This window comes from Callorhinus ursinus, unplaced genomic scaffold (assembly GCF_003265705.2).
Source record: "Callorhinus ursinus isolate GAN/ISIS: 27379988/994484 unplaced genomic scaffold, GSC_fseal_2.0 scaffold11, whole genome shotgun sequence".
Lineage (NCBI taxonomy): Eukaryota > Metazoa > Chordata > Mammalia > Carnivora > Otariidae > Callorhinus > Callorhinus ursinus.
This window is the reverse complement of record NW_027397073.1, coordinates 25610770-25635755: the sequence shown is the minus strand read 5'-3', so window position 1 is coordinate 25635755 and position 24986 is coordinate 25610770. Positions and strand designations below refer to the sequence as shown.

Genomic DNA, 24986 nt, shown 5'->3' with positions numbered 1-24986 from the left:
AAATGTCACAGTGGCAGTGGTCCATCAAGAAAGGAACATGGTTGGTTCAGGAATACCGATCTTTGGCATATACGGGTGTATTAGGAAGATATATTTAGAAAGCCAAATATCATTTGCAATAAGACATATGCATTAAGATGTACATGTTTTATTTATTTCCAGTCATCATTAGATTACCTACATTTATTGGTTATTTACTACCATGAACAGTTACAAGTATGATTAGCTACAGCAGAAACTTCTTAATCTGGGAGTCTAATAATGGAAAGATTTAAACAACAGAATTATTGTAAAAGCCAGTCTCCAATCCCCCCCCGCCAATGTTAATTCATTTAAAAATAACTTAGATTATCATAACTACAGAATGCTTTAGTATAAACTGTGTAGAAAAGCTGATGGTGTAATTTGACAGGCTGTGATATTAAAGTATCCAAACCTTAATATTACAGACAGCATGGAACAGAGCAAACCAGACAATTACAATGACACCACAGCTACTTCACTGGTAACCTAATCAGTTCTGGTGGATTATACATTTTATTAGATAATAACTGTTTTAAATCTTTGACATGTGTAATATTTATTACATGCTAAAACTTTTTTTCCACTGTGTCTCGAGTGGATAGCTAAAAGTTAGAAATTAATTGAATTAGGTCAGGTACAAGGTATTTTGTGTAAACAATCTACTACCATTCAGAAGTCACTATTAAGCTAAAGGAGCACTGGAAATCTGATCCTCGTCCCCCACCTCCAAATTTCTCAGAAAATCTGTTATTGGGCTCATTATGGTTTTTCATCACAAAGACATTTATTTATTCATCGGGTAACTAAAACTTTGAACAGAAGCACACAATACTTAAACAGAAAATTACTTGAGTGCTCTCAAACTTACATTTAATCTAATGAGAGAAAATTATAAATTATTCTGCAGAGTAGCATGTGTAACTTTTTCATTGACAACAGGGTCCTCCTTTGGATGGTTCAAATATAATTACGTCAATATAGAAGGTTCTTTTTATGATATATGTCCCAACTTCTCCACATTGAAGACTCACAAATAATACTTGTGGGGTTTTAAAGAGGGCAAAAATGTCTATGTCATTACTGAGGAATTTTGAAAAGTCAGTTTTACCTGTATCCATACTTTGGTTCAACTGTTGATCACTTGTTTCTCCATCCTCACTGATATATCCAGGAGGTGGCGTTTCTATAAAAGTTTAGAACAAATCAAGCACAGTTGCAACTGAATCAATCTCACCACTTTTCTCCTAGCTACCAAAGATAACCAAAGAATCACTCTGAATAATAAATATGATTATATAACATTATTATAAAACGTAGTATTTGGTACTGAGGACTTATGATCCAGGTTCTGATCCAAATCTTACAGGTGAATCCTTAAAGCCTACTTGTAATATAATCAAGCTCTCTAGGCATATTTTCTTAGCTATTATTTACATATCTGGCTCATTCCCATATGTATATTTTCTGGGGCAAGAGCCAAAAATAGAACTTCCAAGATGCCTCAGTTCTGAATCAGTATGCTTCAAAGACATTAGTACCTACTTTTTTCTTTTTTTAAACTAATGGCCATCATGGATGGGTACATCTAGGAGATGATTAAAGAACACACAACACACATGAGACTTTGGATTACAAAGTAATACGGGCTTACCCTAGGTTCTATGGGGCAAAATATGGTAATATGTTTCAGGACAGGTCTAGTTTGAATTCCACCTAAAAAGTACATTTCTCCAGGGATTTCTAACCTGAGTGTTTGAAGCAGAAATTTAAATTCAAACACAGACTACTGCACAAACCTGAGGCAAAATACTCCCTGAAAAAAATACTCTAATGTGTCATTTCCAACATGCTTAATGAACAAAATGTTTATATTCAAGAGGCATCTGAACAGCTGAATAAGCTTCATGTAAAATAAATACATGTATATAATTTTACCAGTTAGAATTTCAAGAAAGAAAAATAAGTTTAAGTGATTATCAACAGTTTAGCATTTTCATGGCTGGGCAGTTTGAAGCAGTTCAAGATAATGTAATTACCAAAAGGGAGAGGGAGAAATGTGGGTGAAAGGGCTCATTCGCTGAACCCTTCACACTCTCCCTTCAATAAGCTAAACGCAAATCTGAACCTAAGTAGAGAACGCTTCATGCAGTGTCAGTACCCCAAAATTGTTACTGACGAAATTCTAGGAATAAAATAAAATACCTTCCTAGACTCAAACAATAAAGAACACAAAAACAAGATTAATATGTATCAACATGTACCATCTTAAAGGTTAAAGCTAACAAAATTAAACAGGGGGACGTTTTGTCAGTTTAACCACTCATGTCTCAAAGGTCTAAACAGGAAGAACTACCTAACCTTTAAATACTTTATCCTGTTTTACTTTTCTCCGTTATTATCTGTAAAATAATAAAGCTATTAAGCATTTTGGAAAAAATACTAAAATTTCTTTTGAAGTGGAACAGAAAAATGAACCCTTGGTCTGCACTGTCAGTTGGCGCTGGGTAAAGCCCCATTGTCCCGAAAAGCAAATAGGTGTGACCCACTTTTGATTTTCTACTTTGTAAAATAAACCAAATCTAAACAAATAAAGAAAGGAAAATAAACCCAAACATCTCCACAAGTAAAAGCCACTAGCCACTCTGATTAACATCCCTCCAAATAATTACTGGGGAGGTGTCTTACAAGACTGTGTGCTGACACCTTGGTTTCCTGGTATTGTTGAATAATACAAATTCCTGCATCAATGACTGAAAGTGCACCCCCCACGCCACACGCACATAACTACCTCTGGCTAAGGCTTCTCCCCGGAGCAAGGGCCTGTTTCAGTCCCGCCCCCCACCCCATTAGTCTTCATACCCCACCCACTCTACACCCTTCCCTCCTAACTTCTCAAAAAGTTTGTTTCCTATCAACGTAAAAAAAGTCTTAAACCCTCTTTCGGAATAACATAATAGTTAAAAAGATGCACATTAAAACAATCAGGAAACACTTTCTACCTTTAAAATTAGCTATTTTAAAAAATCCTTCTTTTCCTTGTTTTTAAAATTGTCTTCAATAAACAAGCATTACATCCATGAGACACATTAACGAAATCTTTTTTAAATGTACTTGAAACTAAGTTCCTTATATATTTTGTCATATTAAAAAAAAAAAAGAGTGGGGTGCAGAAATATTACAAAAGAAGAACAAAACTGAGACACTAAAATATCCAATGTATAGCTCAATCCTCATCCTAGTATTGTATCTTTAGTTTCTACTAGGAAAAAACCCAAAAACAAAAAAGGGAAACACAAAGTAAGAAAATATTAGTTGTTCTTCTAAAAAACAATAGTGAAAACTAAAACTGCATCATGGAATATTATTACCATAGAGCCATAGTAATAGTATAGTATAGTAATTTGAGAACCATGTGGTTAAATTCATTTATTTTTCAGCAGAGGTTACTGAGGCCCAGATGAAAAAACTAAATTAGAGGATTTCTGATTTTCAGTACAGCAGTGCTGCTACATCTTAGGAATTATATCTCCTATGGAAATGTTACATTTCTCTCAAACATTATCAAACTATCTATGAAAATGATTATTGGGTCGATTTTCAGTGACACTTGTTTCAGGAATACTTTTTTCCTGTACCTCTTATTGTGCTTACATTCTGCCTCTCTCAGCTTCAACAACTAAGACAAACTTAGTAAGATCTTTTCTTTTCTGCTTCTCACAGTACTTTGATTAAAGCCACTGCAAAAGAAAATGAAATATAAAGTAAAACTTTTCTCCAGACAAAAGCGTTTAAAGTACAACGAGGCTTATACATGTCACAAAATCATCAACCCACAAAGTAGACTTTTCTATTCAAAATCCAGAAGCCTTTTTTAAAAAGTCAAACCACAATTTACGAATACTTGAATGCTGAGGAACAAACTTTGTATCTATCCCAGTTTTCAGGAGATTCGGAAGGCAAAAATACCTGGGATGTAATTACTCTGTGGCTCGATTCCCGCTGGGAAATTAGTGTTTTCTGGAATGGAGTGGGTATAATCGTCCAGAGGAGGCAGTTCTGTCAGGATCTCAGTATGCCGCGGCACTAGTACTGGAGGCAGAACTGGAAGAGACAGAGAGGTCCAGGTCAGCAGCAAGGAAGCAGGGATGGGCACTGGGGGAGGGGGACAGACCAGACCTTCGTCGAAAAACTTCACACACATACGAAAAGAAGAAAGTAGCCTGCTTAATTTTTAAAATTTAGGGTTCACCACTTTGGCATTATACTAGCTACTGAGAAATAGACAAATCTGATTAGTTTTAACTTGCCATGTAGTCCAGAATCTAAATTTCCAAGTTCCAATTTATCCTGTACTTTGACGAACAAGGTCATTCTGGTAATATTATTATTATTACCATAAGAGTTCATAAATCCCCACTGGAAAAGGTGCAGGAAGAGCTGTGAAGTCAGATTTAGGCCATTTCTAAAAATATATCTATATTCTCTTTAAAAGTTTCAAGTACACAGCTAGGTAAACTAAAAGTCTTGCCATGAACTTCACTAGTCTGCTTAGATGCAATCAATACCATTAAAGTACTTCAAAAAGATGCTCAAAGAACAGAATGACTGAACACAGCTCAGGCAGCAGACAGGTAAAGAGGTCTATCAGTTTAGTTCCAAGCAGACTGGGCATCTGGGGATTAGAATTTCCTAGATAGGTAACTCTGAGGTCAAATAGTATGCTCTCCCAAGAAACTGACATATCTGACCCTCTAAGGGTTTATTTTTCCCTATTTAAAACACTTAAAAAGTACTTTTAATTACTAGCAAACAATACACTGTATTTTAGGTAATTTATTAGAATTTTACACCAAAGTTTCCCAGGGGCAACTGCCTATGAGTACTTAATATACTTAAGGTCAAGCATTAAATTTAAAACAAGGAAAAAAAGCCCCAGTTTTTCTACCTGGTGTCTCAACTCTCTGGTAGTGGTAAGGGTTTACACATACTTCATCCTTTTTAAGATTAAAAGCATATTCGCAGTTTTCGATTGCTTTGAGCTCATGGTGACTGTGAAGGTCAGGCCAGCGCCACAATCGGCAATATATCACGTGTGGCAGTCCTTTTCGATGAGATACTTGTAGACGGCCATCCAGAGACCTGTTGAGAAGCAAGGGGAAAGAAAGGTGGGAACTTTAAAAACAAAATAGGCACAGTCGACTGGGCTAAATTAATACAATAAGAGCATAAAGAAAAGAATGACAGACAGTTAGTTTCAGTGAATACAAGGAAGAAAAATGCACTATTTAATGGAGCTGCTATAAAAGTAAGCAGCAGCACTAGCAGATGTCTCACAAATACGCTACATAAATGACTCGGATGTCAATGAGTGGCTAACCACTTGGGAAGAAACTGATTTTTAAAAAAGGATCATATAGTATACTTGAAAAACTTTCTGCCAACTTCTATCTTGAGTAAATCAAACTTTTATTTAGGGATGCTTTGGAGGGCATTAATACTGTAGGTGACTGAATTATCAAAAAAAGGAACTAGTGTGACGAATGGTAAGTACCAACAATGATGTAAAGTAACTTACTCAAACTAATGTAGCTCATTACCCAGCTATGACTGCTTTGAGTACCAAGGTGTAGTTCTATAGCTCACACAGTAATGCAGATGGTGATGAAATACAATGAGATGAAATGGACAAATACCAATATGCTCCAAAAGAGAATAAGGTGATTTAAAAAAAAAAAAAAAAGAGAACATAAAATGAGTTAGCCTAGTGTTAACTGTGTATAAGGGGTTTGGTAAATAACTATGTTATTTATTAGTATAAAGAAGATGAGATTTAGATGACAGCAAGAAATTTAGCAAAAACTGGTTATAGATCTACTTGAAAATTAGGCCAACAGATTAAAATCTAATCTCAAACTCAAATGAGAATATAGTTATCAAAGTTCCTATTTTTTAGGGGATGCAGTAATTTAAAGAAGATTCAAAACTAAAATTTCATCGATCAAAACATCAGCTGACACATTTAATATATCGTTAATACCGGCAAGCAGGTATTTTAAATGCCATGCCTTATTTACATTAAGGAAACATCCTAGGCAAAATGATACTGAGCAACCCATAACAGGTCTTCCAAAACAGCCCCCCGCCCCAAGATTGCTAGGATTCCATAGAGGGCAGAATATTCACCTGGTTTGTTCAGAGAAGCTGTAAAGGCCTGTTGTATCCCACTGATCTATCGTATTTGGTGTACTCAGTCCCCAAATTTCAGAGCAAGTGCTGTGCATAAATTGAAAAACAAAAAATTGATGTGAACATGGAAGCATGGTTATTCAAAATACCATGATGTAAAACATGGAAAATGTACAGAATACTTCCTTCACCCAGAAAATATATATATCGCTTCACTTTTTCATGGGCTTTTACTGCTGGTTTCTATATTTTCCATATGAAGGAAGCCAATAAAATGGAACATGTGACTCCAGATAAGTTATGATTATGTTTTAAAAATGTGAACACCAATGCTCTCTAGCTTCATGAAATCATACCTATAATGCCCTTTCCAATTTCCTCTACTCACGACAAAAGACTAATACCTGTGCCTTTGGCCTTACTAAGAGTGCTTCATTTTATAATCTAGTTTTTTTTTAAAAATGGATGTCAACTGGTCTTTTCAATACAGGAAAAATTTCACTTAAGTTAGATACATATCCACAGTTAAGATTTTCACATTATTTGTTTGAGAAACTTATCTATTCAGTTTTACTAATACTACACAGGAGAAGGAAGTACATTCTGAAGTCGTTCAAACATAGCATACCACCTTAAAAGCTTTAAGAAATTACTGTGAGGACTAAAGATATGTGAAAGCACCAAATTCTTAAAAGATGATATGAATATGAAAAATCACCTATATCTAGTTTTTCAAAACTCAATACACCTGAAGGACACAGACCAGGAAGACCTCAAGCTTTTTCTTCCACATCTCATTCCAGACCATGGGCAGCCCTGAGAAAACTCTCCCTACTTCCCTGTAGTGGCTTTATGTCACAGTCACTTCTCATTGTGGGAGAAGGGCTTCAAAGGCAGTCTGGAATGGACCTTTTGCCTCTCAACAGGTCTCAGGTCGTAAGTTACGCTTTTTACAATTAGAGTCAAAAGGTAATTTCTGAAACAAACTCAAACTCCATTTCTCACATCTTACAAAATCATCAAAATTTCAAAGAAGAACAACCATTTCAAAACAATTTTTGGAAATAAAATCAAACAACTGATTAAACTCCAGATGTACATGTTGCTAATGAACTAACTGACTCAACATTTCAGAGGACACTGGTGGCAGGTGCTGTCTTCCTGTGGCCTTGGCAACACACCTCAAAGGGGCTGCTGGGCCACCACAGTGCCACCGGGCTACAGACACATTTCATGCCATGCCCTGGGGGCTACAGCAGCCATACTGGACAGTTTTTACAAATGCATTTGCAGACACTACCCAGCATCCTCTTAAGGTATTTTACAGATTCTCTTGCTTCCTAGGCTGTAGAAATCTTTCATTTCCCAAACAAAAGTCAGAAAAAGTCAAGACACTGGAGGATAATGTAAATCTTTTCTTTTTTCCCCAAAGATGTATTGACTAAAAAACCCGTAACATACATGGTTCTTTTATTTAAGATATTTATCAATTATCTACCGAAAACATAGAGCACCAAGTTGTTTAAATCACAATAAAATCAACTACATTCTAGAGTGTTATGAATCTGAATTTAAACCTCAGAAGGGAAAGTATACAGCTTACTCTTCAACCTTTGAAAATAATTCGAGGAAAATGACTAACAAAAGATTAGATTAAGAGGCTATTCTCCTCTTATGAGAGTTTAATGAAGACTTCACTCAAGTAATTCTGACATGGACACAGAACCAGAATCTAAAAGAGAGCACAAAGAGCTTAAGTTGGGCTTGAATCAAGCCTTGAAATATATCAGACAATAATAAACAGTCCTTGTTCAGAACATGCAATCAATCTAGAGGCAGGCCAACCTAGATCCCACCCCCAACTCGGCCACTTTCCAACTTCCATCACAGGGTATGGATAAGCCTCAGTCCTACTGTTTACTGTAACATCCCTCTCCAAATTAGAAGATTTACTTAAAAATATTAAATTTGCTTCTAGCTAGTAAAATTTTTGCTTGTTTAAGAAAAATGTCTTTTTTTAAAAGAATAAATTTATAACAAAATACACAAAGCACCTGGAATAAATGAAAGTATAAATGTGTCAAAACTACACAAAGAAACACTTTAATTATTACTAAAGAACACAAAGGCAAAGTAAGCAAAGGGAAAAGCATCTATCTTCCTAGTCAGGAAGACATCATAGTGACATCAATTCTGCCAAAGTTATGCATTTCATGCAATCTCAATACAAATCCCAAACAAAATTACTCCAAATATAACAGCAAAATAAATAAGAATGACCAGGAAAACTTTAACAAAGAAGAGTAGAGACTGGCCCTACCAAACTCTGAAATGTTATAAATTCTCAATAAAAACAGTATGCAATTAGCAAGAGTACACAAACAAAACACAAGTCCTGCCTGTAGAGCAGCCTCAATTAGGCAAATCTTCCTTCAGATAAAAATGACAGCCTCTCAACAAAATATAGTAAAATCAACTATTTGAAAACAGTGGAGAGAGACCAAAAGGACAAAAATCAAAAGGAAGTCAACCTTTGTAAGGGGGGAACTATACTGGATGAGCCGCATTTAGGTGGCTTTGTATGTAAGGACAGCCCACAGTCTGAGCTTGGCAGGACATCTAGACCTTAAATAGAAAACTGCAGTTTGACTGGCACAAACAATCAGAGAATGGACATGGGGCTGCCAGAGAGGCTGGAAAAAGAAGGGGGAAAATCTTGTAAGAAGGCGTGACAGGGGGAAAAATATCAAAATATGAGTGTGAACTCTGCCCAAATCTTTGACTGACCTCTCAACCACATATGTGGGAGAGACTATACGGCCTGCTGAAAACTAGCACTTGGAAATCTAAAAGAACAAAATCCTGAAATGTCAGCTGTTGCTTACATCAGAGGCAAACAGTTTGGAGTTTGAGGCTGACCAAAACTATCTGCTAGAACAAAAATCAACTCTTCAGAGGAAGATAGCAGAGTTTAGAGTCTCTACAATATTTCATCCCAAATTATCCAGTACAAAAAGCACAAATTACTAAACATATGTAGAAATAGGAAAATGTTACCCCCTAGTCAACAGAAAGAATGGCCAGTAGAAACAGACCCCAGAATGAAATAACAGACAAGGATTTTAAAATAACTACTGTGAATATGTTCATGGACTTAATGAACAGATGGGAATCTCAGCTGATTAATGTAAACTATAAAAATGAATCAAATGGTAATTCTAGAACTGAAAATTATAAAATCAGAAATTAAAAAATTAACCTGATGGTTGGGGGAAGACAGAAGAGTCAATATGAAGATGAGTCAACAGAAATTACCTAAGCAGAAGAAGCAAAATGAAAAAGACTGAATAACAAATGAACAGTCTCAATAACGTGCAGCCCAAGAGGAAGCAAAAACAAACCAGAAGAAATATTTGAAATAGTAATGGCTGAAACATTTTGAACTTCAGTTGAAACTAAATTCACACTTTGAAGAAACTCAGTTAATACCAAGCAGTTTAAATACAAAGAAAATCACACGGGCACATCACTGTCAAAATATTAAAAACAAAAGATGAAAAGAAAATCTTCAAAGTGGTGAGAACTACAAAAACTCCTGGCATAAAGGACTCCATCTAACCCTGCACTAAGAGACTTGATTAAGCTCTAGCCTGGCTTCTAGGAGCCTAAGGCCAAGTCCCTGGTAGGATCCAGACCCTTTTGAGTTCCTGTTGGGGAAAAGGTCAAGACGGCCAAAAGAATTTACCATTTGTTCCTGCCAACACTTGTCCATAGACCCCTGACCTCCTTTTTTAGAGCATTTATTTAAAAAACTTGCACTTGTAAATCCTTCCCCAGTCTCTTTGAGATGTACTGTGTGTCTCCTACAGCTCAGAAGTCTTTTCTCAAGTACCTGAAATCTGTTCCTTTGAAATGTAATCAGTCAACAGAAAGGACGTATCTGTCTCCCAGATTACCCTCAGAGGGAGGGTAGAAGCCTAACTTCGAGAATGACCAACCCTCTTACCCATTTTTTTGCTAATTTTTCTCTTCCATGACTCCGCTCAAGCCTCTACTCATTCCCCCAGCCCCACTCCCGTATTTTCCGTCACCTCTAAGCAAATCGAAATTGAGCTCAGCTCTTCTACCACCATTATTACTGAATAGTCTGTTTTTACCACCTTTAATCAATGTCTGGCTTTAACTTTGACAGTAGCCAGAGTAGAATAATCCACATATGTAGAGAAATGAATACATGAGTAACAATATCTCATCAGAAACAGTAGAAGCCAAAAGACAATGGAACACCTTTAAGAGTTGAAAGGGGAAAAAAACCAAACTCAACCTAAAATCTATATCCAACAAAAATATCCTTCATATAAGAAGTCAAAACAAAAATATGTCCAGGTAAACAAAAACTGAGAATTCATTTGTAGCAGACTATGCCCAAAGAAATGCTGAAGGAAAGTTCTTCAGGGTAAAAAAACAGCAACAGATGAAAACTCTTAAGTCACTGAGAAAAATTAAGAGAACTAGAAAGCATTAAGTATGCAGATAAATGTAAAGAACGTATTTTTCTCTTAATTTCTACAAAAAGGAGATGGCTATTATAACTCTAAAAGTATGTGGATGCAATTTGTATGACAACAGCCAACAGAAACAAAAGGATGTGTTAAAGAACAGCTACATGGTTGCAAAGCTAAGGATTCATATTGTCACTGAGAAAGCAACCCCTGCCCCAAAAAAGGAGGGACATAGCAAAAAAAGCACAGAGAAAATTAAAATGAAACACTAAAAAATAACCCCAAAGGAAGGAATGAAAAGGAAGAACAAAAATCAGATAACAGAAAACAGAGAATAAAGTGTAAAGAGTAAAACAAGAGCAAATCTAACTACATCAATAATAACTTTATACATAAATACACCACACATTCCAGTAAGTGGCAGAGACTTGTCAGAATGAATACAAGATGTAAAATATCTACAAAAAAGATGTACTTCAAATAGAATACATTGAGTAGCTGAAAATATAAGAATGGAAATACAGTTCATGCAAGCAATAAGCTTAATAAAACATAATATCAGAAATAATAAGGCTTTAAGACTAAGAATATTACCAGAGGTAAAAAGAGACATTTCCTAAGAAGGCCAATTCATCAGAAAATATTAACCATCCTGTATGCATCTAAAAATACATTTCAAAAAACATTAAACAAAGACTAACAGATCTAAAGGAAGAAATGAACACATCAATAATCAGAAACTTCAGTAACTTTGGATAATTAGACTGAAAAAAAAATCCATCTATCATAGAAGAGCTGCACAATACTATCAACCACCTGATCTAACGGACATAAACAGAATCCTTTTCAAGTATTCACGGGACATTAAGAAAAAGAGACCATATACTGGGGCCATAAAAAAGGGTCAGTTAATTGTAAAACTTTAGAATCTTATAGATTATGTTCTTTGGCCACAAGAGAATTAAATTAGAAACCAATGACTGAAAGATTCTTAGAAAAGTCCCAAATATTTGGAAATTAACAACACATTTCTAAATAACCCATGGGTCAAAGAAGAAATCACAAAATAAATTAGGAAATACTTTCCGTGATAATGAATCTACGATATAAGAAATTTGGGAGGGGATGCTAAATCTAAACTAGTGCTTAAAGGTAAATTTATTGCTTAACAACTACGTTAGAAGGAAGAAATATTTTAATGACTTAATCAACAATGATATGATTCTAATTAACATTGTACCGGAGGTCCTAGCCAGCACAATATGGCAAGAAAAAGTGAAAAACAAAATTGGAAAGGGAAGAAATGAAACTTCTCACTTTTCCTTTTTTGAAAAAAGCCAAACTCAAAGAAACAGAGAGCAGAATGTTGTTTACCAGGGGCTGCAGGGTGGGAAAAATGGATATACCCCGGTCAAAGGATACAAACTTTCAGTTATACGAGTTATAAATCTGGGGATCTAATGTACAACATGGTGACTATAATTAACAATACTGTACTACATATTGGAAAGTTGTTACGAGAACAGATCTTAAAAAGTTATCTCTCCCCACACAAAAAACGTTATGTGAAGGGATGGAGATGTTAACTAACTTTACTGTGGTAATCATTTTGCAGTATATGTATACCAAATCACCACATTGTACATGTTAAACTTACATGTTGTATTGGCAATAATCTCAAGAAAGCTGGAACAAAAGCCCTGCTTTTTTTGGACAATGATATAATTGTTTATATAGAAAATCTCTGAAGCAACTTCTAGAACTCATTAGTAAATTTAGCAATGCTGCAGGATGTAAGGGCAACTTATAAAAATCCATTATATTTCTATATACTAGCAATAAACAATTTGAAAATTAAAATTTTAAATTCCATTTACAATAGTGTCAAAAAAACAAAATACTTATACATAAGGTTTAAAGCAAAATACACAAGGCCTGTATACACTAACATCTGAAAACTGTGCTGAAAGATATTAAATAAACCTAAGTATACAAAGAGATACACTGTTATCTAAAGATTAAATGACTTAAGATTTCTATCTTCCCTAATTCCCTAATAATATTTGGTCTGTTTTTTTTTCCAAATCCATTGCAATCATGATTTCAGCAAGGTATTTTTATAACAACTGACAAGCTGATTAGAAATGCAAAGGATCCTGAATAGCAAAACAATCTTGAAAAAGAAGAATTACAACCCGGGTGAGATGTATTTATCTCAGAAATACTTAGTTGGCTAAAAGAAGCTGAACATAAAAGACTAGATATTGAATGATTCCATTCACATGAAGTTCTAGAAGGGGAAAAAAAAAACAAATTGAAAGCAAAAAAAAAATTCAAACAGTGGTTGCCTCAAAAACCACTGGGAAAGCACAGGAAAGAATGTTCTGGATGATGAAAATGTTCTATTATCTTGATACACTGTAAATGCATTTGTCAAATATCATCTTATTGTGCACTTATGATTTATGTACTTTGCCATTTGAAAACCGTACCTAAAAAAACAAAAACCCAAGAAAAAAAAAACAAAAGAACTCAAACAATTAGACAAAACTCAGAATGAAAATCGGCAACAAAAAAATATTCATATAATAATTTAGTATATGATAAAGCTCCCTATGAACTTATGGGGAAAAATCTCTAAAACTCCTATTAAGTGAAAAAAGCAAGCACCATATGTATAGTAAGCTATGCTCTTAAAAAAAAGAAGTATCTATGTGTATGTGTATATGCAGCAGGGAACGCACGCACATGCACACACCACGGACGGGTTATCTGAGGTGGAGGAGGGGAAGATGCATGTTCTGTTTGTATGCACGCATGTCTATGTGTATGTGTATATGCAGCAGGGAACGCACACACACATACACCATGGACGGGTTATCTGAGGTGGAGGAAGGGAAGATGCATGTTCTGTTTGTATGCACGCATGTCCATATGTGTATGTGTATATGCAGCAGGGAACGCGCGTGCGCGCGCGCGCGCGCGCGCGCACACACACACACACACACACACACACACACACACACACACACACCACGGACGGGTAATCTGAGGTGGAGGAGGGGAAGATGCAGTTGTTCTGTTTGTATGCACGCATGCATGTCTGTATGTGTATACATATACAGATTTTTAAACCATGTAAATATATTGCCTTTTTCCAAAATTAAACAAATGAAACAAAAGAAAATACTGCCACAGATTTAAATTCAAGTCAAGTCATCTTGACATTTCTGTAAAAAGATATGCTTCTAGCCTTAGATAACTAAGCATAAGAAGTACAGACTGTTATTTCCTACTCTGCGTCATTTCAGCTCACTTTGGGCATTACTGTAGGAGACGAGAGAGTGCCACTGAGAGTCCTGTTCGTTTTCTTCCAGCACAATGTCTTCTCTAACATAGGCCTTTGGAACCCATTTTCTTCCACATGCACCTATGTCAATAGCCCCTTCCTAGCCATCTTTTGACTTAACTACTAATTCTTTAGGTATGCCTACCAAAACCAGGGCAATTTTTAAGACCTAGCAATCTAGGGGATTTAAATCAGGTGGTTTTAATCACCCCCTCCTTCCTTAAGCATTGATTTTCTATAGCCACATTTTATTTGGCCCGTAAGACCCTGAGCTCCCAAAGATGTCTGTATACCTACCAACTAGCAACAAGGTAGACTAAATTAGTATTTGTAAAGCATAAAAACTGGATCACAATACTCCCAGTCAAACTAAAGCATGTATTTTAAGTAACAGTGCAGAAAAATGGATCTCTCAGGTTTTCAGTTTGTTTAATAAGGAGGGGCAAGTTACAATTTCAAGTATGGACAGTTCCTAAAAAATATTAAAAGAAACGAATGCAGGGTGCCTGGGTGGCTCAGTCGTTAAGCGTCTGCCTTCAGCTCAGGTCGTGATCCCAGGGTCTCAGGATGGAGCCCTGCATTGGGCTCCCTGCTCCGCAGGAAGCCTGCTTCTCCCTCTCCCACACCCCCTCCCCCCTGCTTGTGTTCCCTCTCTTGCTGTATCTCTCTCTGTAAAATAAATAAATAAAATCTTAAAAATAAAAAAAATAAAAGAAACGAATGCAGGAAAAATGTTAAAGAAATAGCTCTAACTGTAACAACTATATAAAAGATCTCTTATACATTCCCTATTCCAATAAATCTAGAATATCATCTATTTAAAAAACATTACTTTGTGTTAATGTAAAAGAAAACACTTCTAATTTTATTTAGAAGATGCATCCCAAAGTGAAAATACGTTCATCTTAGAATCGGTGAAATATGTAGTAACAATTACTTTCATGCGTTAGCTACTACATGTCAGGTACTGTGTAAGACTTTTACATCATGGACCTTTGTAATAACCTGCAAGCTATGTATTACTATTTCATTTTAAATTTGGGAAAACTCAGCCTCAGAAACAAAATAAAATACCCTCGGGCGCCTGGGTCGCTCAGTCGTTAGGTGTCTGCCTTTGGCTCAGGTCATGATCCCAGGGTCCTGGGATTGAGCCCCGCATCGGGCTCCCTGCTCAACGGGAAGCCTGCTTCTCCCTCTCCCACTCCCCCTGTTTGTGTTTCCTCTCCTGCTGTGTCTCTCTCTGTCAAATAAATAAATGGAATCTTGAAAAAAAAAAAAGAAAAGAAAATACCCTCACCAAGGTCATACACCTAACAAGTGGCAGGGCCAGGATTCTAATCCACATCTTACCAAACAATGCTTTCCACCCTACCAAGAGCTTTCTGAGCTTTTACTTTAATACCAACTACACCAGCATTTCTATAACTAAAGCCTAGGGATCTGTGGGCACCTCAAATATAGTACTTTTTTCAAGGGTCTGTCTGGTTCCCACAATAACTTGATACATTTTTTATACATATTATTATTTTTTTTAAAGATTTTATTTATTTGAGAGAGAGAATGAGAGAGAGCATGAGGGAAGAGGGTCAGAGGGAGAAGCAGACTCCCTGCTGAGCAGGGAGCCCGATGTGGGACCCGATCCCGGGACTCCAGGATCATCATGACCTGAGCCAAACGCAGTCGCTTAACCAACTGAGCCACCCAGGCGCCCCAACTTGATACCTTTTTATTCTGAGAAAACAGTAACTTCCATATCCACATATCCTGGGTCACTGGATAAGCACCAGTCTTCACTGCTTTATCACGGCAGTGTCTGGGCTTGGGTCTGTTACAAACACCTCAGCGCCAAGGGTAAGTAGAGAGATTGACTTAACATGGAAATGATGACATCACACCATTTGAAAGGCCAAATGAATCGGGGTGTGTGCTATTTAAATGTTTCATAGTAGTTGCAGAGAAAAGAAGTAGAATTTAGCAACACAGGGCACAGGGTAGTACACGGACCTCAAAAGAACCCTAGTCATGGGTAGCATGCAGTACCACAATCACAAATGGAAACAGAAAATTATTAACAACAACAAAAAAAGCATCATTTGTTAAACTGACGTTAGAATTTTCTTAGTTACAGAGCTCAGTATAAATTAGCCTTTTCTGATAACCTTAAAGTTTACATTAAATTAGGTTTCCTTTTTTTTTTTTAAGAATTTATCTGAGAGAGAGAGAGAGCACAAGAGAGCTCAAGCAGGGGGAATGGCAGAGGGAGAGGGAGAAGCAGGCTCCCCGCTGAGCAGAGAGCCTGACACAGACAAGGGGCTCGATCCCAGGACTCTGAGATCATGACCTGGGCCAAAGGTAGACGCTTAACAGACTGAACCACCCAGACTCCTCACTAAATTATGTTCCTATATATTTACACATTCTATTAAGGGAAGCCACAAGAAATGTCTGTACATTACTTGAATGTGAAAAGCATCTACCTGCGTATCAAACTGTTTACAAGTAATAATAGAGGATAGGTCTGAGAAGGCTAAACTAATACACACACTTGGTGAAATCAACACTATATCCCAAAGAAAGTACTGAACTTTATTATCATTAATATTATCTTAGCACTATCCCAAACACATTAGCTCAACACTTCCTAAATTTATTTGACCATCTGACTTCAGGACGTTCTAAAATTTGAGTACTAAAAAATATCATATTAATGGTTAAAAACATGAACTTGTCTCAGATAAATTCCGACCGATCAAAGCTTGATATTGTTCACTAATGCAATTAACATAGAATATTGCAAACATGTTTAAATAGGATGTAATAGACCATAAATCATCTACAATGCTGTCTCTGCATCAATACACAGATAAGCAAGCATACCCATGTGAGAATCTCATGCAAAGTCCTGCAGTCTTTGTATGGAACACAATTTCTTACAGGCAGATTATCCCCTAGCAACTGTGTAAGCTTCTTGCATATACTGACTGAATCTTAAAAAATCTGGGGAAAAGAGGTTAAAACAGCTATTACAATCATCAGGACACTAAAGTGCCAAAAAGTAGGTGTGGCATACAATGTATTACTGATCACTGGACTAGTCAGATGATTAGCTAGGTTTACTTGCTAGTAAGTCTGGCAGAAATTCTTACAGAATTTCCCTAGTAATCACTTTTATAAATATCAGTAAAATTAACGCTTAATGCTTTTCTTCATCTAAGAATAAACTGACCTTCGAAAACTGAAGTTAAAATTTTAAGTCTAGTGTACAATTTACCAACTATATACATGCAGAGGTGTTTTCTATACACATCTACGTTAACATTTTGTACTTCTTTCAAACAGACACTGTTTGTTAATATACTGTCTATATTAAGGACATGTATATTTATTCATATACTTGTTATCAGGAGACAAAAGAGAAATGATGAAAACTAAGTTCAAGACTGAAGGCTCAGACCACAGAATCCTATAAACTATTAAATGAGTTTTACTGTTCTTGTCGTATTTGCATGATTTACTGCAGCAGTTCAACTACCAGTGTCAAGTAATAAACCTTACACTGTTTTACCAATTTATTATTTTTCAATACCTTCTTGCCTAAAGTATATTTCTTCCAGAAATCAAAAGGAGTAAGAATCCAGCTTGTCAAGATTATAAAGCATGCTGAACACTGAGTAAAATTAAAGGAGTTAACAAATTAACAGAATGGTATCAACAAAAGAAACTTCACTCGAGGCTCCAGCTCTTGATTACAGATGCACTCAAGAAATATGGACTTCATGGAACAATCTGTAATTATTTCTCCTTACAATAAAACACCCCTTTCATTTCATATGTAACTAGCAGGGACTAATGTTTATATTTTAAATAGCTCAGGAATCAAGAACTGATCGTTATAATAAAAAGACCATGTGTCTCTGTAATTACACATACTATAACCGTCTGTGTACTTCATCACCACTCTGCAGCTAAGGGGTGGGAATCAGAAAAAAAAAAGAAAATGCCCACCTCCAGATTTTTTTTTTTTTTTGCCTTCCTTCTATCAGAAGCTTTAGGAACAATCTTGTCCTTAACAAATCAGCAAAGGGTCCAAGTGAACAATTAAGAAATTTTCATTGGCTACAGAAAACTTTAAAAATTGCCAACACTTAGGGGTGCCTTAATTAAGCATCTGACTCTTGATTTCTGCTCAGGTCGTGTCTCAGGGGTTGAGAGATTGAACCCCGCATCTGGGTCCACGCTCATCGCAGAGTCGGCTTGGAGATTCTCTCTCACCCTCTGCTCTTCCCCACCATGCGCATGCGTGCTCTCTCTCTCTCTCAAATAAATAAATCTTAAAAAAAAAAGAAAAAAGAAAAATTGCCAACACTTATTTTAAGCATTTGCTATGTACCTAGCATATTCAAAGTGCTTTACATATACTATCTTTTATATTCATATCACCCCTATAAAGTGAATTAACATTACCATTATTTTCAAATAAAGAAATAAATGTGAGCAGTTAAATAACTCAAAAGGTCACAGAGCTATTGAAGTAAAAGCCAGGACTTATATCCATTTCTGGCTGGCTTAAGAGCCTAAATTTTTCAAGGTACACACTTCTGCAGAATGATGGTGTAAATGAATGATTTCAAACTTTTATACTAGTATGTACTGAGTGTATTTTCTTCTTTTCTGTATTCTTAATACTCTGACATTTGGGGCCTTGATGGGGAGGTTGTTCCTCCCAGGGCTAATTCCTAGAGATACAAGAGACTCCCTGGGGAGTGCACCTTTCTCACATAAAAACCAACCACTCCAGAGCCCATACCCCTAACTAATAAACTCTCACACATCATGCCAATACTCCTCCTGCCATAAATCACCCTAGAGCTAGGTACTGGACAACTAGGAGTGACCCCTAGTTCCAGAGCCTGCTGAAATTATTCAAGCTACCCAATCCTAATCTCTCTCGGCATATCTACCTGGAATTGCCCATTCCTTCCCTGGAAAATTCCAACAAAGGTTCTGGGCTGTGCTTGGTCCTTGCCCGTCTATTTATCAACCCACCTTATTTTTTGATATATTAAAATTTAAGTTGCAGATTCCTCAAATCTAGACACTTAAACATGCATATATTAACCAGAATTCATTGCTCACTTGTGGTTTTTTTTTTTTTTTTAGGTAAAATTACATAACATGAAACCTTAATGGTGCCATCTTGTTTTATCCACTGCATAAAATGTGTTAACCCCCAACCCTGACAAGAATATCCACCCAGAAAGCCCCTCATGCCATTTTATCAGTCAATTCCTGCCATCCCCTCTCCCATCCTGAGGCAATCATGGATCTGTTTTTTTCATCATATCTTTAATCTCTTTTAGAACTTCTATATAAATAGAATCATACAGTGTATTCTCCTTTGGGTCTGGCTTTTTTGACTCAGCATAATGATTTTGAGAGTCACCTATGTGACTGAATGGTGCTTGGACTTTCCATTACATAAACCACAATTTGTTTAGTTATTTTTTACCAATGGACACCTGACCTGCTACCAGATCTGGGGTATTATGAATAAAGCTGCCGTGAGCATTCAAGTAAGGGCATGCCTTTTTGTGGACACATGTTCTGTCTTGGGTAAATACCTAGAAGTGAAATTCTTAGAAGTTATTGGGTAGATGCATGTTTAGTTTTAAAAGAAAGTGCCAGACCTTTTCTCCCAAGTGGGAAGTACCATTTTATATTCCCTCCTTCAATATATGAAAGTTTCTGGTTGTTCCACAGCCTCCCCAACATTTGGTGCGGTCAGTTTACTTAATTATAGCCATTCTGGTGGCTGTGCAGTGGTATTTCATAGTGGTTTCAATTTGCATTTTCATGACGACTAACAATATTGCACTTTCCACCGGTTTACTGGCCGTTGGTATGTCTTCTTTTGTGAATATCTAAATTTTCCCCCATTTTTAAAATTAGATTCTGAGTTCCAGCAATTCTTTATAAATTCTGGATACAATCTTTTTGTCAGAAATGTTTTGCAAATATTTTCTTCTATTTTATGATTTGCTTATTCATTTCTTAAATGTTTTCTGAGATCCTTTTAGTATTAATGAAATCAAAATTCCTCTTATTGCTTTCTATATAAAAACCACAACAACCTTTGCCTATCCCCAACTCACGAATATATTCTCCTATATAGGCTTTTAGATGAGAACTATGATCCATCCGGAATTTTTTTTTTTTTTTTGAATGGCGTAAGGTGGCATCAAAGTTCATTCTTCCATATGGATATCTAGTTCCTCCGGCATTTTATGTTGAAAAGACTCTCCTGTCCCTATTAGATCACTGTGGCATCTCTGTCAAAAATCAAATAACCTTATCTCTTTGGGGTTATCTATTCTATTTATCTTTTTGTTTTTATGCCAGAACCACACTGTACTGATTACTGTAGCTTCATGGAAAGTCTTAAAGTCAGAAAATTTAAGTCCTCTTTGTTTTTCCTTCTCAAGATTGCTTTGGATATTCTAGGCCCTGTGCATCTCCATGTAAATTTTAGGGTAAGTCCGTACATTTCCACACACACCAAAAAAAAAAAGCTTTTTAGGGAGATTGATTTGGATCAGACTAAATTAGAAGAAATTGACTTAATATTCCTGAGTGTTCCAACTCATAAATATGTCAATTTATTGCATGGTAGTTCCAACATGTAGGTCATTTCAGGGTTGGTCTCCATTGGTCTCCTACTGAGATAGGGTCACATTTTCTTTGTTCTTCACATGTTGAGTAATTTGGGACTATATGCTGGACACTGTGATTGGTATGTGATAGAGATGCTAGCTAGATTCTGTTATTTTTCTCCAATAAGAGTTAACGGTTTTTGTTTTGGCTGGCAATTAATTTGTTTGCACTTAAACTGCAAATTCTGTCTTTGAACAATTCAAATCCATTTTTTACCTTTAGCTAGGCTGCACTAAGTCTACCCTACATATGTGTGCGTTCAGGGGTCAGCCCAGTGATTTTGGTGACGTTCTTAAGCAGAATCTGGGACTCTCGCATTCCGTTCTATAGCTCTTTCCTTGCTAGGATTTTCCCCTCACTCTTCAGCCATTATGGTTGTCCCAAACTCCAACCTCTGGTTTATCAGGACAGAAAAAGTGGATTTGGAATGAAATTTTACTACTCTGCACATTCTGCATGGATAAAAAAAGCTTATTAAAAACAAAATTCACCTTTTCTTCTAAGAGTCAAATCTCCTCCAAAAGAAGTCTATTTTTGTTTACTCTCTAGTGCCCTGTGTTTTTATCTTGTGCAGTTTATAACTGTAATCTGAGGGAGTGGCAGTCTGGTAAAAGCCTGTCTGTGTAAGAATTCTCTCTCCATTCTTTAATTTCCCTCATCAGGGTTTTGATATTTCAGTGTAGAGATCTTGTGTGTCTTTTAACAATTTTATTGAGACTATTTTTAAGTTTGATATTATTCGCAGCACTGGTTTCTTAATATCACTTCCGTATTTATGAAAAAATGGATTTTTAGACACTGGACCTGTAAAGTGCAGCCTTGCTAATAAATTTAATCATTTGTTTTAGATGTTTTTGTAGATTGCTTTTAAAAGGTTTCTTACATGACCGTGTCATCTACAAAAACCAAGAGTTTTGACCCAATCTTTCAGATCTTTATGCCTTTTACATTTCATATTCCACTGGCTAGGTCCTCCACTAAAATAATGAATTGAAGACACAAGAGTGGACATCCTTGTCCTGATTCTGATATTGGAAAAAACACTATTTTATGATTCTCCCAGCTGTCAGTTTTTCTTAAATGTCCTTTATCACACTGAGGAAATCCCTTGACATGTTTCGTTTGCTGGGGTGTTTATCATGAATGGATGAATTTTGTCAATTGCTTCTGACCAAGTGAGGTGATCTTATGCTTTTTCTCCTCTGTTAGTGAATTACACTAATTTTTGAAATTTATAAATTAACCTTGCATTTTTGGGATAAATCTCACTTATGATGTATTCTTTTTATATGTTGCTGCAGTTTATTTATTTTTAAAGATTTTATTTATTTGAGAGAGAGAGAGAGAGAGCCCAAGAGGGGGTAGGGTCAGAGGGAGAAGCAGACTCCCTGCTCAGCAGGGAGCCCGATGTGGGATTCGATCCCAGGACTCCGGGATCATGATCTGAGCCGAAGGCAGTCGCTTAACCAACTGAGCCACCCAGCCGCCCTGCAGTTTATTTTATTAACAATATTTTTCATCTATGTTCATCACAAATATTAATCCATAAATTTTCTCCTTTGGATGCCATCTTTGCCAAGTTCTGGCATTGGGGTTATGTTGGCCTCATAAGAGAACTTTTTTTCTGAGTTTCTGTAAGACTGATATTATTTCTTGCTCAAATGTTTGAAATTACCAGGAAAGCCACCCAGACCAGTAGTTTTCTTTGCGGTAAAGATTTTAATTATAAATTCATTTTCTCTTTTTTAAAAGATTTTATTTATTCTTCTAAGAGCGAGCAAGCATGAGTGGGGGGGGGCGCACAGAGGGAAAAGCAGACTTCATGCTGAGCAGGGAGCTGGACATGAGGCTTGATCCCAGGACCCCAGGATCATGATCAGAGCCGAAGGCAGATGCTCAACCGACAGCCACCCATGGACCCCATGAATTCAGTTTCTTTAATTGATACAGAGCTACCCAAATCTTCCGTTTCTTCTTGCACCAGCTAGGATAACATTTTTTAAGAAAGTTGACCATTTCAAACTTAATAGCATAAAGTTATTTAAAATATATGCATATTAGGCTTTTAATGTCTGTAGGACATTTCATTTCTAACAGAGGTAATTTATGCTTATGGTCTTTTATCATGTTCTTTCTCACCATTAGTCTAAGAGGGGTTTACCAACTTTTTGCTCTTTCTAAAGAACCAGCTTTTGGCATCGACAACTACCTCTACTGTCTTTCTTCTAATCATTGATTTTTTTTTTTTTTTTCCCCTTCTACTTACTTTCCATTTTCTTTGCCTTTTGTTTCTACTTTCTTACATGAAGTCTTAGGTAAGTTTTCTAATATGGTTATTTAAAGCTATAAATTTCCCTTTAAGCACCGTTTCAGCTACATCCCACATATTTGATATGCTATAATTTCATTATCACTTAGTTCAAATTATATTCTAATTTCTCTCATGGTTTTCTTCTAAATAACCCATGGGTCAAAGAATTGTGTCATTTAATCTCCATTTTTTAAGATGTTTTATTGGTATTGATTTCTAATTTCGTTCTGTTGCTGGCAGAGAATATACTTTTTTGATTTCAATCTTTTAAAATTTATTGAGACTTGTGCCCTGCAAATAGTCTTTCCTGGTATAGTTACCATGAGCACTTGAAAAGACTGTATTATACTGATATTAGATTTAGTAGTCTATAAATATCAAGCCAGTGGTTAACAGTGAAATCTAGATCATCTATGTTTTTACTGATTTTTGGGGGGCCTAACTGAACTCTCTAACTGTGGATTTGTGACTTTGATCCATTAATTCTTCCAAGTTTTACTACACATATTTTGAAGCTTTTTTTATTAAGCAGGTACACATTTATGTTTATGGTTTCTTGATGTCAGCACTTCAAAGATGTCATTTTACAATGTACGTATCAGCACTAAGCCCTTACACATATTAAATCACTTAACCTTCCAACAACCTACGAATCAGGCACTGTTACCCCACTGGACAAATGAGGTAGTGGAAGCACAGAGATAAAGTAACATGTCATCATGCAGCCAGCAAGTGGCCAGGAGAGGTTGCATTCTTAATTACCAACGCTATTCTGCCTCTTATATAGTTATTAAAAAGAAACAATAAAAACACAGCAAGACAAAACTAAAACAGTAACTTTAGTATAGTATCCCAGACAAGTAAAATCTTCACAGAATGTGCTTAATTATAAAAATTAGAGATTCTGCGATGAGTTCATTTTCTCAGGGAAAAAAAAAAAGTTGTTTTTTTTTAAAAGATTTTATTTGTCAGAAAGAGAGAGAGAGAGAATAAGCAGGGGGAGCGGCAGGCAGAGGGAGAAGCAGGCTCCCTGCTGAGCAAGGAGCCCGACACGGGACTCAATCCCAGGACTTTGGGATCATGACCTGGGCTGAAAGCAGACACTTAACCGACTGAGCCACCCAGGCATCCGGGGGAAAAAAAATTCTTTAGACAAGTAAATTGGCACAGCCACTCCCAAATCAAAACAGGAGGAGACAATAGAATCCCTATGGTCAAAGTCCTAGAAGGATAAAATTGGTAACTCTTATTCTTCTTTGGTTTGGTATAGCTCTTAGAAGCAGAAGGACCAAGTAAGGATCGAAAAAATATTTCACCTTTACCTCTAAATGTTATATTGAAAACACTACTTTGAGACCTTGCTAGATGCTCCAACTGCCTTTGAAAAACATCTCTCACACAAATAAAATAGTCCCTATCACTGAGGTCCCTACAGTTGATTTTAAGTATCAATTCTAGGGGGGCCTGGGTGGTTCAGTCAGTTAAGGGTCGGACTCTTGATTTTGGCTCAGGTCATGATCTCAGGGTTGTGAGATCGAGCCCTGCATCTGGGTCTTCGATCAGTGGGGAGTCTGCTTGAGATTCTCCCTCTCCTTCTGCCCCTCCCAACCCCCTCACACTCACTCCTGCTCTCAAATACATAAATCTTTAAAAAAAATTTTTTTAAATAAAATATCAATTCTAAAAATAGTTGCTCAAAATATTTCAAGTCCATCCAAAAACAAACTTTTCACTTACGAAAAAAAAAAAGCTAATAATAAAATGGGCTCAGAATATTTATTTTAATAATGTAGCTAATAGATTTTTAAAATTTATTTTTATATATTTTTTAACAATTAAAAATGTATCCTAAATGACAAAAAAAATCCTAATGGAAAATGTAAGTACATATCATTCCAATCTT

General features: G+C 36.2%; 1 protein-coding gene across 7 annotated transcripts in view; it reads right to left on the bottom strand.

Moving 5' to 3' along the window:
• SMAD2 (SMAD family member 2) overlaps positions 1-24986 on the bottom strand; it is an 83152-nt gene that overhangs the window by 24360 nt on the left and 33806 nt on the right. For 6 of the 7 annotated variants that reach the window (XM_025886416.2, XM_025886414.2, XM_025886415.2 and 3 more), the window contains 4 exons: positions 6208-6297; positions 4970-5163; positions 3991-4125; positions 1133-1207 (listed from right to left, as the gene is read on the bottom strand). In XM_025886416.2, the coding sequence (XP_025742201.1) occupies positions 1133-1207; positions 3991-4125; positions 4970-5163; positions 6208-6297 (494 nt within the window). The remainder of the gene's footprint in view (positions 1-1132; positions 1208-3990; positions 4126-4969; positions 5164-6207; positions 6298-24986) is intronic. The other variant, XM_073898244.1, reaches the window with a different exon arrangement.